Source organism: Labrus bergylta, chromosome 4 (assembly GCF_963930695.1).
Source record: "Labrus bergylta chromosome 4, fLabBer1.1, whole genome shotgun sequence".
NCBI lineage: Eukaryota > Metazoa > Chordata > Actinopteri > Labriformes > Labridae > Labrus > Labrus bergylta.
The window spans coordinates 5,398,309-5,414,242 of record NC_089198.1 but is presented as its reverse complement, the minus strand read 5'-3'; the positions used below and the strand labels follow the sequence as shown (position 1 = coordinate 5,414,242).

At 44.1% G+C, this 15,934-nt stretch overlaps 1 protein-coding gene across 4 annotated transcripts in view; it reads right to left on the bottom strand.

The window, feature by feature from the left end:
• LOC110002051 (disco-interacting protein 2 homolog C) overlaps nt 1–15,934 on the bottom strand; it is a 148,818-nt gene that overhangs the window by 59,288 nt on the left and 73,596 nt on the right. For all 4 annotated transcript variants that reach the window (XM_065954442.1, XM_065954443.1, XM_065954444.1 and 1 more), the window contains exons 2-5: nt 15,119–15,190; nt 10,211–10,321; nt 7,132–7,257; nt 1,416–1,778 (exon numbers count right to left, since the gene is read on the bottom strand). In XM_065954442.1, coding sequence (XP_065810514.1) covers nt 1,416–1,778; nt 7,132–7,257; nt 10,211–10,321; nt 15,119–15,190 — 672 coding nt within the window. The remainder of the gene's footprint in view (nt 1–1,415; nt 1,779–7,131; nt 7,258–10,210; nt 10,322–15,118; nt 15,191–15,934) is intronic.

Genomic DNA, 15,934 nt, shown 5'->3' with positions numbered 1-15,934 from the left:
AATTGCTGTTAAAGATTTTTTATTTGACTCATCGAACATGTTACTGAGAGACTTGAGTTCAAATAAAATGCCAAAGGAAATGTTTTAGAAGGATAAGAGAAGCAGTAAAAAGTAAAGTTTTTGAAGACAGAAGAGGCACCAAAGGAACTTAAACGGTCCAACACAGAGCCGGGCCGATGACACACACAGACTGAAGTTAACACAGGAAGCTCAATCTGTGTAAAACCTGCTTTTACACACTGAACACAGGGACACCACCCTTTAAAACGCACGCACTCACGCACGCACACACGCACACACACACACACTGCACCACCAAACATCCTCAGTTCACACTTAATTATGCTGTAAAAATAAAGCTTCAAAGTCTGAACACAGAGCCCACCCACTTATTACAGTACGCTGATCCCCTCTCACACGCACGCACGCACGCACGCACGCACGCACGCACGCACGCACGCACACACACACACTCTCAACAGATGCAGCTGATCGAGCTGTGATTGGCCCTCTACACGGCATAATAAGAGCAATCCAGTTGGGGCGCTGGTGGCGCAGTGGTTAGTGCGTGCGCCCCATGTATGGAAGCTTTAGTCTTCCAAGTGGGCGACCCAGGTTCAAAAACCAGCCTGTGGCACCTTTCCTGCAGGTCATTCCCCTCTCTCTCTCTCTCTCTCTCTCTCCCTGATATCCGACTCAATCCACTGTCCTAACTCTCAATCAAAGGCACAAAAAGCCCAAAAATCTTTCAAAATAAAAAATTCAACGCCAGTCGTGCGACTCAGAAATCGGGTCAGAAATGGCCTGAAAGCGCGGAACTGATGGCCTAGCGGTTCAGTTGCATCCGCAAGTATGGCGGCTATAGGCGTCAAAGGGGGCGGCCCAAGTTTAAGTCAAAACTGCTGCTCCTTCTCCTCATATCATACTCCGCTCTCTCTCCTGATTTCCTACTCTATCCACTCTCACATCTAAATAAAGGTTAAAAGCCTCAAAACAAACATATTTTTAAAAAAGTCCTTAAATTAAAACACAGTGTATGCTCACTCTTAGAGGATCTAATCTTTGTCAGGACTCACTTTCTGATGTTTTCTGTCTTACAGGTGTCTTCAAATAACATTTGTCAAAATTTCCAAAGAGATTGTGGAGTAAAGACTTTCTTAATCCCAGAGAGGACATGTGATATGTACACTCTGTTCTTTGACTACAGGTATGTCAGAGTCCGTTGGATGTTCTTTGACTACAGGTATGTCAGAGTCCGTTGGATGTTCTTTGACTACAGGTATGTCAGAGTCTGTTGGATGTGTCTTTGTTTGGCTCAAAGGTTTTAGTTGGTTCACTTCAGGTGTCTACATTTGGCTTAGGGTGCTTCAGTATCAGAAGGTGTAGGGTGTCAGTTTGCCTGTAACCTCTCTCACCTGTCTTGTGGTGGTGATGATGGTGGTGGTGGTGGCGGGGGTGGTGGTGGTGGTGATGGTGGGCGGAGATGTGGACGTGTTGCGCCAGGACGTCGGCCAGCCTGCCCCCCGCCGCCCCACTGCCCCCGCTGCGTGTGGAGGACGAGGAGGAGGAGGCGGTGGACGAGGTGGTGGTCGTGGTGGAGGAGGTCCCGTGGATGGCTCGGCTTATCCAGTGCTCCATGCTGATGCTCCCCTCCCGGCTCGAGGTCCCGCCCCCTCCTCCGCCGCCGCCGCCTCCTCCTCCGTCCTCCTCGTCGCAGTCTCCTCCCTCGCCTTCGTCGCCGTCGCCCTGACCCTCGCCCTCTGAGCCCGAGGAGGTATCTGAGGAAAAGGGAGGAGGAAGTTTAATAGAAATAGTTTGTTTCACATCTTTTCAAATGCAGCTCAAAGTTCTTCACCGCAAAAAAAATAAAGCAGAATGAACATTAAAACATTAAAGATAAGGAATACATAACATAATAATTCAAACCACCTGATAATCGTAAACAGGGTCGTAAATTAATCCTGATGAGCAGATTTGAAACAATATTTTAAAGTAATGAATCAACAACTGGGGCCGCATGACCCAATAAAAAATAAAGACATTAACAAAAAGTAAAGAGAACGATGGAGATTTATCAAGTTAGCTTCCTTAAAGGAGCGGTATGTAACTCTGACACCTAGTGGTTAAAAAGAGTACTGCAGTCCAAATTCTAAACATTGTCTAGAGTGGATGCTCACTCAGGTCACCATGTGGTGGACTCTGAAGCTTCAGTGTTTATCCAGCTCTGCATGGGTCTGTAAACCTTTCTGTGTTCTAACCTCTCTCCATTTTTCAAAAGCATCTCCAATATTGATCCTAGTTTGAGCACGTTTCTGCTCGTGGAGCTTATTAGAAACATGCAGAGGCTTTTTAGGTCGGGTACAATCACTTCTATCTGAACCACTTCTCTTGACCGCTTCCATCGCTGCAACACCTGTTGACCTGATAACTGCTCTCATATCTGACAAACAGAGAGGCGTCCAAAAGGCCTGTGGGGGTACTTTAAAACCGCCTACCTTCTCTGGTCCAAACAAATCCAGAGCATTCAGGAGCAGAATCTAAAGTTAGAAGGAGGACATACTGGCTGCTGCTTAAAATTCATAGCCGGAAGTAATCTAATCTTAGGAGTAATACTTTCCTGCGGACAGAGAGCTCGTTTCTATATGTGTCCCAGTCTGTTGTCTGTAGCCTGAAAAGGTTTCAGATTCCATCTGTTTAGAGTCGCCGGGGGGGGGGGGGGGGGCAGTTTAAAGTGTGTTTGTTTGTGTGTGTGTGTGTGTGTGTGTATGTGTGTGTGAGTAATGGAGAAAGACTATATGTGTGAGACAGTCTGTGTGTATTTTCTGGGTGTGTTTGTGGGCTCATGTTTTGCATGTGATTTCCATAATGCCTGTGGCATTGTGAGACTGATGGTGGTGATATGAATAACAACAGAAGCTGACCCAGTTCACACAGGTGCTCTTTGTGTGTTAGAGTGTGTGTGTGTGTGTGTGTATTTTCTCACAGGGCAATAGCAGACAGACTGAAAACGAGTGTTTGATGTGAAAAGTCCAATCATTACCCAAACACAAATAACGGTTTTATGCACATCGTTACACGGCACACCTGTCTACCTACAAAGTCTGTTTCATTGACGATGACATTTTCTGTTTGGTTTGAAACTTTCCTCATGTATCCTGTGTTATAAAAAAAAGTAGAACCATGAAGTTTCTCATTTTGGCCTTGACATAGTTGGCCTAAGTTCATGTGTATAATTTGGAAAGTTTAAAAAGTAACACAGGGGCGCCGGAGGCTGAGAAGTTGGTTTGTGCGCCCCCATGTGGTCTGTAGTCCTTGAAGCGGGCGGTCAGTGGCTCCTCCTTTCCCGCATGTAATCACCAAGCGGCAACCTCAGGTGTTGAAAAATGAATCTGATGCAGAAGTGCAAAATACTGCAAATCTAAGTCAAAAGAAAAACATGTGACTTTTACTCACTCAAAAACAGAGGAAGACCTTCAGCCTCGAGGGAAAACGATCTTCAAATTGTAAGAATTTCTAAACAAATTCAACACATTTGTAAATGATGAAGATTAAATTTGATATGAATAGTATTTCTTAATGAGTGTCTTGTTGATATCAAATGATGACACGTCTTGTCGGTCATGGATTACGCCTGACATCCGCAGTTTGAAACGTCGTGGGACTGGACCTGCTGTCGACATGTTTGTGACGCTTTGCTGACGCGATCGTTCGGCAAATTTGTGCTTCGTTATCAGCGGGACTCTGAGGAGTCAACCAGGAGCAAAACACAAACATGTTGATGAAAATAAAACGCTGCCAGGCAACACACACACACACACACACACACACACACACACACACACACACACACAGAATGAAAAGCAGTGGAGAAATTTAAAAAATGCAGCTGTGAGTCCTCCTCCTTCACTTGTCATCTCTGCAGGATACAACCTGCTGCTCTGCAACACACGACTCTGCTGTCCTCGAATGAACCCGGCTGGCAGACAGACAGCCGTGTGTGTGTGTGTGTGTGTGTGTGTGTTTAAATGTGTGTGTGTGTTTGTGTCTGCTTTTACAGCTCCCTCAGGATGTGCTCTTTCTTAATCTGTTTGATGGATTTTGTGCGTTCCCGTATGTCACATGCAGTGTGTGAGTCCTTGCGGCTTGTTTACATGACTTTCTGTAAAACATCACAAAAAAACAAACTCATGCACTTACCTAGTGTGTGTGTGTGTGTGTGTGTGTGTGTGTGTGTGTGTGTGTGTGTGTGTGTGCATGTGTGTGTGTGTGTGTGTGTGTGTGTGTGTGTGTATTTGTCCCTCACAGTACACAAACAAGCTGCTCATGACTGTTGCATATGAAGAAAATGTGTTTGTAGATTCATGAAGACTGTTGATCGTTGTTTCCATCAGAATATGAATCTATTTCCTCTAGACCGTACAGCCGTGGTCATACACACACAAAGTAAAGACATACACTCGTTTGGATAACCTCATGTTTGGTATTTTGGCCACAACTATTTTATGTCTTTGGAGTCAAGTGACTTTCTTTTGATCAAAGCGTTGAGGCTCAGGCGGGGAATAGATTGTGTGACCGTATAATCGTGTTGTGATGGAGTGTTACCATACCGTCAGGGTGAATCGTTTATGACGCACAACACAAAGCAAATGATGTGTTCAGACCGATTGTCAAGCTTGACCTGAGTCGTACTGAGCGCTGTACGTGTTAAACTGGAGGAAGCACTGACAGTTGTTAATAAAGTTTTCTTTAAAAACTCCAACAGACTGAAGTTGAAGTCAGTCGTCTTATTCACATGCTCTAATGCAAACACCGTCAAAAGGGCTGTTACTCTCTCTCTCTCTCTCTGTCTCACACACACACACACACACAAACACACACACACACACTCAGCATCACCATTAAACACACTAACCGTCAGTTTAATCAAAACAAATATTCCCTGTCAACTGGAGGTTGAGCTATTTCCCGCCAATGTTACTCTTGCTCATATTTTTCCCGATAGGAGGGTGAAGACACATCAACAGGCATGCCTGCTGTTGCCATGGTGATTCCAGATGCTGTCTGCCAGTTTAACAGTTTAAACCAGACAAGCTCTGATCGGATCTCTGTGCTCCTCTGTAAAGTGGTCAAGCGGGCGACTTCAAAATCAGTCGTGTGAGTCAAAAGTGGTGTAAGGAACAGTCTGAGTTCACACAGTGAACAAAATATGAATCACTCTCAGTATCAGTCAAACTGCTGATTTTGGTTGAGTTTGTTATTTGGGCTTTTGTTCACCGTGAGCCTATTTGGTTTCAGTTGTTGATATTTCATTTGTTTTGTTTATAATAAATCACTGTTGTTAAATTAAGGCCAGCCTTTGGTTTGTGGACCAAGGAGGATGATGGGAAGATTAATGGTTTGGAAATGTCCACAAATAAAAACTTGACATTTGGAGGCATCCAGGTGTTCATTAGAAAATCCTCCAATTTGTCAAATGTGATGAGGGAGCAGAGTTAGCACAATCTGTTCTGATCCCCCCAAAAAAACTCTCTCATTTAATCTCCCCCGTCCTCTCTGTGTGTAAATCATGGCTCGTTTAGTGGAGCTCTGTGAAGTTCGACCCTGCAGCCAGAGAAATAATGGCCTCATTAACACCCTCATTAAACCACACCAGCTCCATGAAGACATGGACGACTGCCACCGCCTCCCACCTCTGACACTTCCTCGCTTTGCACGCTGCACGGTTGAAATCATCTGTGTGATGTGTCCACTTGCCCATTCTTAGAAAAGCAATATTCTATCTCTGGCAACGCTCCTCAGAGAGTCCAAAGGCAGCAGGGGGCTCTGAAGCAGGAATACGACCTGTGACTGTCGGCTAACACCAATGACTCCTGCAGGTTTTTAAAACCCTCAACACTCCAACGACAACACCAATAGAAATGATGCACAATGTCAGGCGAGGCTGTTTTTAAGATATGATGGCATTAAGGCTCTATATGGGTCATAAAACGTTATCTAGCCTGTTGGACAAAAACTTCAGAGAAGAGAGCGTTAACTCAATCACCTCATAGAGTGTCGTTAAATAGAATGTAGACTATCAGGGGTTGAATCCTAATGACTGCTACGTTAATGTCCATCAAACAGGTTCACACCTTCCCTTTATCTTTTAAGCTCTGTGAATCATGTGCAGGCTAAATGTCGCTGATGGTGGAGCATGACCTGAGAACTCACACTATACGAGTTAAATCGGGACCAAGCATTTAGAATTGTCAATAGATCTATATGTATTTCAGTTCTCTCATATGCACAATTCAAAAACACACACACGGGCAAAAAAACACTCTCTCACTCTCTCTCTTTCACACACACACTCAGTATCACTGACAAACACAAGCTAACTAGCAGCTGAATCATAACAAATAGTCTCCTGCCAGCTGGAGGTCCGCGGATATTTCCTGCCGATGTTTCTTTCACGATCGGAAGGGGGAAAGACAGATTATACAGGCGTTCCTGCTGTTGCCGTGGTGATTTTTGGACGTTGTCTGTCAGTTTGTGCAGGTACAATAAAAAAAAAAAACAATCCTGAAGTTGAGGAATTTTAGGGTGGCTATGCTGTGACACTGATCGAGTCAAAATCAACCTGAAATCGTTCAGTGTACGCTAAAGCCGTCTTTAGCGTCTTAGAAGTCAAAATCTAAAGTACTAATAGAAGGAAATGCTGCTTCAATGAAATGCAAAGCCTGTTGGAACACATCTGAAATAATTGATTTTCATGTAACTCCGGCACTTGACAAAGTAGACAGCCAATCACAATGAAGGATTTTAGGATGGTACCAGGGGTGGCTAATCAGGGTCTGTGTCACCCCTCTAGACCCCTTGGACACTCTAGTTTGTTGACCCATAAATCTCCTCGCTCTTCAAACATCATGTAGACTTTCAAAAAGACGATGAAGCCGATAACGGATGCTTGTTTGACTTTCATTGGCATCGATTCATGGCGCCAACATGTTGTCTCCAATTTAAAGTACTGGGATGTGGAGAAGCTGAAGTCGTTACATACATTTCCTTGAGACCACTCCGGACTCAAAGCTACTCAAACTGGTTCATCTGGTGTGTCCAACGTTCAGCTGTTTGGTTGGTTTGTGTACCTACCTGGTGGCGTGTAAGCATCCATTGAGTTCTGGACCACCAGCGACCGTCTCTTCGAAGGCATCGGCACCGCCATCTTCCTCTCTTTGTGCTTGGCCAGGGCCGCCTGCACCGCTTCTGTGTGCACATCTGGAGACACGAATACACAAAACCTGTTAGGTCAGATCATCTAAACAATCACATGAGCAGAAGCCCTCAGGGGGTTTTGAGGCTGAATCCACTTAGCTAAAGACAGAAAACTACAGCATCACGACTTGTATGTGGTTGTGCACAAAAAGTGAGTCCACTATGTAGAGTTGTCCAGTCCACTTTATAGGAGTTTTGACCATTTCCTATACGTTGCCTGCCAAAAAGCCCTGGATTTGTTTTCCTAACTTTGCAACATGGAAATAAACTTCAAGACAAATTTCTCTCTCTGTTATTCCACCAACTCAGATATTAATATTTCCTTTAAGAACAGAAGTTAAGGGGTAGGGACTTTGGTGTTTTGAAGTCTGGTGATGAAACAGCTGTTTCTGCTTGGAAACTCTATAACAGATATGTATTTCTCTGTTGTGATACTTTAGTAATGTTTGCAGACACTGAGAATAATTGGAACAAGAAGCCCAAAGACGTACCATTTAAACTGAAAGATTATGTTGCATCAATGACAGACTGAAGCAAACTCCAGGAGCTTTTCCAAAACCATTTATTCATATAAGTCAATTAGTCCCCAAAAAAGCAAAAATTTGATTACTTAAAGGAGACATATTATGAAAACTCCTCTTGTACAGTGTTTCTGAACATATATTTACCCTCGATGAACTGCATGACTTTGCACTTCTGCATCGGCTTCATTTTTCAACACCAGAGTTTGCTGCTTGATTTGCATGCATGAGCAAACACACACACAAAACAAGATAAAACTAGGTGATACAGTTGTATGAAATATAAATATAGTCATAAAAAAAAAAATCATAAATAAGTAAACACTAAAAAAGGAGAACAAAACAAAACCAACACAGAGAGAGAAATAAAAAGAGAGGGTCGATACATAAACTAAAAGAGCTGCCGTATCCTGTTGAAGGTGTCAAAGGAACCTTTCACAGAGACCTGATTGAAGGACTTTCACTTCTAATAAAGCAAAGGCTCCTTACTCAGGAGTCGAGGAACTTCTTCCCCCTCTGTTTAAAAAAAAAAAAAAGGTGTCCATTGAGGCACCAGTAATAACTGTGGCCTCCAGTTTAAACATTGGGAATTGGTGTTAAATAATAGAAAAGTCATCCTGTTACAGCGCGGCAATAAGGGCGCCGGGCAGAAACACAGCCGCAGGACTATCAGCTGTATTTGTGCTGCAGTGTTCCCGTCACAATGAGCCCTGTGTTCCCATCTATAAACAGTCAGTTTACGTACACAAACATCTCCGGCCTGTCAGCGGCTCCCACGGGGGCCGCTGTGGTTTCAGACTGGATTAGGTTAAGGGAGTGTCGGGCGAGGAGATTTTCTTAAACGAGTGTTTTCTAAGCGTGAGATGAAGCGCCGCGATACAGCCCACACAGCTGGGGTTTGTTTGAACGGCGTCCATTGCCGGCAGCAGACAAACACAGAGCCGCTAACGACGGAAGGCTGTCGTCCCCGTAATGACATAAGTACAACATTTGTCAGAGTGAACGGCGCTCACAGGCCAACGTTTGTTTGGCTTATGTGTGTGCTTATGTAGGGGGAACAGAGGTGATTTAACTCTCAAGTGCGCGTTTATTGTCTTACGGTTGACTGAGTGTGACTGCGGTGTGTGGAGGGGAGTGTGTGTGTGTGTGTGTGTGTGTGTGTGTGTGTGTGTGTGTGTGTGTGTGGGGGGGGGGGGGGAGTTTAAAGGTGCTCACACAGCTTTTCCTTTTCAATTGAATGGGTTAAAAGGTTTTTACAGGATTTATTTTCTGTCAGATTAAAGTCAAACAAACTTCAGCATGGGGGAAGGTAATAAGAAAAACACTGTGGGTTTATTTTCTTATTAGTCTGCTGCATATCTTGCCAACCTGAAACGTCACCAAAGAGAATGAGAACGACAGATTAATTTAGAACGAGATGCCACAAAAAGAATGTACCCAAGTTAAAAATCCTTCCTTAATCCTGTATTAATCTTCACCGGACACAGATGGAACTAAAGCAACAATGCAAGTTACAAGAAGTGTGTCAAGCTTTCTCCACAGATTGACGCCAAAGGCCGGATTAGCTGCATCCCGTTCTGCAAGAGAGACCAGAATACCAACTGGAGCGCTGTGTTCAGAAATGTGTCAGAAAAAGATGCAGAGGGGGAGTTTATGTGTGCAAAAAGGTCCGGATGCAAAAAAACAAATCTAAAGTATAATATGAATATACGAAGACGTGATGGCGGCTTTTCTTTTCTCCTAAAGTCTTAAAGGGCTTCAGATTGTTACACAAAGTGTTTGAACAACTTTTGGTCAAGCTTCCCTCCAGAGTTAGACCTTTGTATTTAAAGTAATATACTTTATTAAAGGCTTTATATGTGATTTTTTAGACTTAAATGTAGAAATCAAGTATATCCTCTGAAAATAACTCTGTGAGTCATGACTGTCTACAATGGGTGTAACACCCGAGTCCCACTGTCTGTGATGTTTTCAGAGTTTTCAGAGTCCTATCTTCAGTTTGTTTACATCGCCTGGACGGCCGGCTGACTCCTCCCCTCGTGTATAAAAGTTGTTTAATTGAGGGACTAGAGAAAAGAAGAATAACATACTGTACTCACTGCTTAACTGTGTTTCTAGATCACGCTCATTTCAGGTAAATTTACATGCAGTGTGAAGATACCAGCATAATAAAGATCGCTAGCATTAGCATGCTAACACAACAATGCAGCGCAAGTTGTTTTGGTTTCATGCTGGTGCTCAAGGGCGACATCTGCTGGATCAAAAAAAATCACATATAAAGCCTTTAAGAGGTTTGATACGTAAAGCTTTCACATCCAGATATCAGGAGGAGAGATTAAAGAATGAATCAGGGTCCTCCTGTAGTTCTGGTTTAGACCAACAGCAGACATCATAAGGACAAGTTGTCTCACAGATAAAACAAAAAGCCTCCATACCTGATCGGTAGCGTTCGTCTCTGGAGCCAGAAGACCGTCGCCGGTGGTAACGTGAGGATGAGGACGGGGTGACCGGAGCTCTCCTCTCCTGGCCCATGGACGGATCCATTCCTGGAACAGAAACATTCAGGGTTAAAGAACAGGGGTCAGGGGGGTTTTCTGAGGAGACATGAGAGCAGATGGTGTTCCACAAAGAGCAGGAGGTTTGTATTTGTAGTTTGGCTCCATGAGTCGACCCTCTCACAGGGTCGGTTAGCAGAGAGGCTGTGACTCATGGAGCTCATGAAGGCTATGAAGAACTTTAAAAAGAACCCCACACTGACATGTTGCAGCGATCCGCCACAGGGTTCAAAGCCAAAATCTCTTAACCAATCCAAACTGTTTCAGGCGCTTAAACATTAAACAAAGTTGTTTTTTTTCATCATGTATTCAAGTATTTATTTACTTTACATATTCAATTCACTTGAGAAACAAAATCGGTTCCTTTTTTCTTGAATTAACGAGATAGCGTTACATCTAAATGCTAACAGGAGCTCTAACTTAGCCCACTCAAGAAGGCAAAAGAAGCCGCGACTGTTTAGTTTGATCCGGTGTTATTTGGGTTTGGGGTTGAGACATTGGGAGATCCTCGTGTCTTAAAGTTACACTGATGGTTTTTTATTTACAGGTATATCAACTTTGCACAGACAACTTAGGACTTTGCAGTTTTTCAGACACAAACATGGTAAATGGAGTTGAGATTGTTTAGTTCTTTTCTAGTCTTCTGACTACTCGAAGCACTTTAACACCACAGGTCACACCTCCACATTCACACACTGATGGTAGAGGCTGCTGTGGAAAGAGACCATCAGAAGTAACGAATCCCATTCATACACCACAAACAAGCAGCAGGAGCAACTTTGTGTTAAGCTTCTTGCCCAAGGACACATTGGACATGTTGCTGCAGGAGCCGGGGATCGAACCCTAAAGTCTCTCCTGATTGAAATGTTGTTAATCACATTTTAGGGAGGCTTTCTTCTCTCAGTTGCACAATGGACTGGCATTGTTTCCAAGATGCCAACACGTTACATGACAAAAACCATGAGATGCATTTCACCAGCGACAGGTTGTTTTCCAAAGAGTAAATACTGGGAAGGAAACAGAAGACTTCTTTGGATCTCTATGGCTGTATCACTTACATTAAACTCTATTCAATCAAACAGGAAGTAGATGTGTCAGCTCACCACAGACACCAACACATGTTAGATTTATTATGTTTAGCAAAAAGTTCAAAACAATGGAGAATCAGTAATAAAAGCATCAAATCACATCTCCAGTACCTGAGTGTTAGAGGAGCTGAGGGTGATTCAGACACCTTCCTGTACAAAAACAATGCAGAGACACACAGACAGGAAATGACCTCCCAACACACCAATCAATAAGTCTGATGATGATAACAACCAGCCTGTTACTGACAGCTACGAGCGCCGCAGAGCCTCTGATCTACGAGCATCCATCTCAGCCTCACCCCCCCCCCCCCCCTCGTCTGTCTTCATTAGAGCTCTCAGCGCGGCTCACAGCAGCACTGCTGCTCAGGAGGAAGCTAAAAGTTGATTAGCCGACCATAGAACCACTACGAGCCAGCGCTGGAATAGATGACAGGTCTGGGAAATACCGTGCTCTGCAGAGTCCTCGGGGGGGGGGGGGGGGGTGTCTGGTGTGATGGATGCCCCACTCCTGACTCGTTCTACCTGCTCTTTAAAACATCTTCTTTCGGTTCCTTTCTTACGACTCAGTCTCTATAGCCTGAAGATTGTTAGCAGGTCATTTTGGTTTCTCCATTTATTCATAAGTCAATGAATGATGTACTAAAATATACAGATGGGTCTCTGTTAGTTAATGTTAAATGTTCGACTAAAACTGTGCAATCTTTTGAAAACTGGACAATATTTATACATCAAAAGTGAACCGTGCAATATCTACGCTGTTAATCCATCAGTGTATACTCATATTTGTAAATATTGTTTATATTTACTCGAATGCGCTTGAACATATCTTATTACTTAGACTACTTTATTATTGCTTTCACTTGATACTTATTATATTGTCATAATATTTGATTTTATTTTAGATTGTGAACTTATCTGTACTTCCTACTGATTTTTGGAAAAGGGCATGTGTGACAATGACAATGACAATAATGGAGATCTACATTCTGTGCAGCACTTTGAGAATTAATCGCATTGCATTGAGTGAAAAGTGTTTTAACTTCGGATGGCTGCGGGTGAACTCGGTCTAATCCAGAATGTGAAACCATGAAAATCTGGTTTACTGGGGGAAATCCACGACTCTGTAAAGTGAACACTGTGAAGGCTTGAATCAAACCGTATCAGTGTGAATGTGTACAGAGCAGATTAACAAGCCTGAGAGCCAGGGGAGGGAGACTGTGTGTGTGTGTGTGTGTGTGTGTGTGTGTGTGTGTGTGTGTGAGAGAGAGACAGAAAGACAGCATTGTGTTGTTAGGTGTGTGAGAGAGAGAGAGAGAGAGAGAACAAAGAGAGAGAGAGAGCGAGAGAGAGCGAGAGAGAGAGAACAAGAGAGAGAGAGAGCGAGAGAGAGCGAGAGAGAGAGAACAAGAGAGAGAGAGAGCGAGAGAGAGAGAACAAGAGAGAGAGAGAGAAGGAGAGAGAGAGAACGAGAGAGAGAGAGAGAGCGAGAGAACGAGGAGAGAGAGAGAGAGAGTGAGAGAGAGAGAGAGAGAATGAGAAAGAGAAAGAGAGAGAGAGAGAATGTGAGAGAGAATGAGAGAGCGAGAGAGAGAGAAGGAGAGAGAGAGAACGAGAGAGAGACAGAGAGAGAGAGAGAGAGAGAGAGAACGTGAGAGAGAGAGAGACAGAGAGAATGTGAGAGAGAGAGAGAGAGAGGGAGAGAGAGAGGGAGAGAGAGAGAACGAGAGAGAGACAGAGAGAGAGAGAGAGAGAGAGAGAGAGAGAGAGAGGGAGAGAGAGAGAACGAGAGAGAGACAGAGAGAGAGAGAGAGAGAGAGAAAGAGAGAGAGAGAGAGCGAGAGAGAGAGAACGAGAGAGAGAGAGAGAGAGAGAGAGAGAGGAAAACGAGAGAGAGAGAGAGAGAGAGAGAGAACGAGAGAGAGAACGAGAGAGAGAGAGAGAGAGAGAGAGAAAGAGAGAGAGAGAGAGAGCGAGAGAGAGAGAACGAGAGAGAGAGAGAGAGAGAGAGAGAGAGAAAACGAGAGAGAGAGAGAGAGCGAGAGAGAGAGAGAGAGAGAAAACGAGAGAGAGAGAGAGAGAGAGAGAAAACGAGAGAGAGAGAGAGAGAGAGAGAGAGAGAAAGAGAGAGAGAGAGAGAGCGAGAGAGAGAGAACGAGAGAGAGAGAGAGAGAGAGAGAGAGAGAGAGAAAACGAGAGAGAGAGAGAGAGAGAGAGAAAGAGAGAGAGAGAGAGAGCGAGAGAGAGAGAACGAGAGAGAGAGAGAGAGAGAGAGAGAGAGAGAAAACGAGAGAGAGAGAGAGAGCGAGAGAGAGAGAACGAGAGAGAGAGAGAGAGAGAGAGAACGAGAGAGAGAACGAGAGAGAGAGAGAGAGAAAGAGAGAGAGAGCGAGAGAGAGAGAACGAGAGAGAGAGAGAGAGAGAGAGAGAGAGAGAAAACGAGAGAGAGAGAGAGAGCGAGAGAGAGAGAGAGAGAGAGAAAACGAGAGAGAGAGAGAGAGAAAACGAGAGAGAGAGAGAGAGAGAGAGAGAGAGAGAGAGAGAGAGAGAGCGGGCGGGGGGTCTGAAAATGAGATAAAAGGGGTTTTGTGTGTTTTTCATGTTATGAGTTCATGGACTGACAGGGAAAAGGCAGAATGTACGGTCAGAATACAGTGTGTGTGTGTGTGTGTGTGTGTGTGTGTGTGTGTGTGTGTGTGTGTGTGTGAAAGAGAGTGAGTCGTCTTGGTCCCCAAAAGCAAAGTAGGGACTCTCCCCCTCTTTCGCCCCTGCTGAGTCTGGATGTGAATACCAAACATTTTCTCCATCCCACGCCCCTCATTCCTTCCCATAATGCACTTCCTGACATCCATCCCTCTGAAGACACACACACACACACACACACACACACACACACTAACACACACACACACACACTAACACACACACGCAATATATCCCAGTAATAGCTTTGGCAGAGCCGGAGTGTCTGCTGGTCTCAGGTGTCGTTCAGGTCTCGTCCTTTGTGGTCAAACTCAACAAAATCCAGATTTCAGTCTAAAACAAATAAACTGAGTCATGTTTTAACTTCAGAGCGATCAGAATCCAAACACATGTTAACTGTTGGAGGATAATGACTCCACTCGTCACCTTCCTCTGACTAAAGAGAAAAAGGAGACAACAAGACCCCAAGTTTGAACGTCGGAGACAACTTCTCAACTCAGGACAAAGATCCACTGAATACAGATTTCTTTTTTTTTTAAAGTTCCACAATCAGCGTGCACACACATCAGAATCACCCTGCAGTACACATGCCCGGCCAGTAGTTGGCGGTGTGACTTTGTAATGAAACGTGCACAACATGCCGGACATGTGGCTGCAGGAGCTGGGGATCGAACCCTCGACCTTCCAGTTGAGAGACGACCGACTCTACCAACTCAGCGCCATCCGCTACAAAGCGAGTACATTTCAGTCCAAGAGGCATTTTGTAATAATTTTTGATGTGCAGTGTTTTCCCGAGGCTCAAAAAGAACTGAAACAAACACAATAAATGTCTGTCCTCAAATCTATTTGTTTAGTATCGTGTTTTTTTAACTAATTATGGACATTGATTTAAAACTGTACGAAATGAAACACATCCGACCTGTGGCTCCTCCCTCTCTCTCTCTCTGTCTCTCTCTCTCTCTCTCTCTCTCTCTCTCCACTGAAACAGGGTCGTTCTTACCTGGCGTCTGAGGGAAGAAGGATCCAATCAGCTTGGTTCGCTTCTTTTCATAACCCTTCTGTGTGATGTCACCTGCAGAGAAAAAACACAGACAAGGAGACTTTTACTCTCTAATTTATTTTTTTAATATATTTTGCAGAGAGAGAACCCATCGTTACACACACACACACACACACACACACACACACGCACGCACACACACACACCCCCAGGTTCAAACTTTCTTTATGATTCTTAAAGCAGGAGAACTTCATTTTATAGGCTAACAATCACAAGATGACTTCTGTGTGGATAACAAATCGACTTCTTCCAGCTGAATAAATATAAATGCAGAAAATGACGCAGGCTTCTTTAAAATGTTCATGCTCTGTAAAAACAAAAAAAACTGCAATAAGACGAGAAAACAAACTGCAGACTGAGAAAAGTGTTTGACTTTTCACATTATGCCGACTCATTCTCTCCACTCAACCAGGACCAGATGGTGCACCGTGTGTGTGTGTGTGTGTGTGTGTGTGTGTGTGTGTGTGTTTAGTGTGTGTGCTGTGCTGCTGTGCATGTGTGTGTGTGTGTGTGTGTGATGTAATGAAACAGAAATCATGAAAGAGCTTAGGAACAGAGGTCAACGTCATCTTGTCCATTTTTGCCGTTGTGTTATTAAAATGGTTGCAATGATTGCAGCTCAAGCCAACAGGTTACCTGACTCCTGCCTCTCAGAAACAAAAGAATAAGAGGAGAGGTGTGGGTGTGGGGGTGGCGTCGGCGCAGTGACAGAATGAGATGGCTTTTGTTTGTTGAAAGGAGGATAAGATGCGCAGA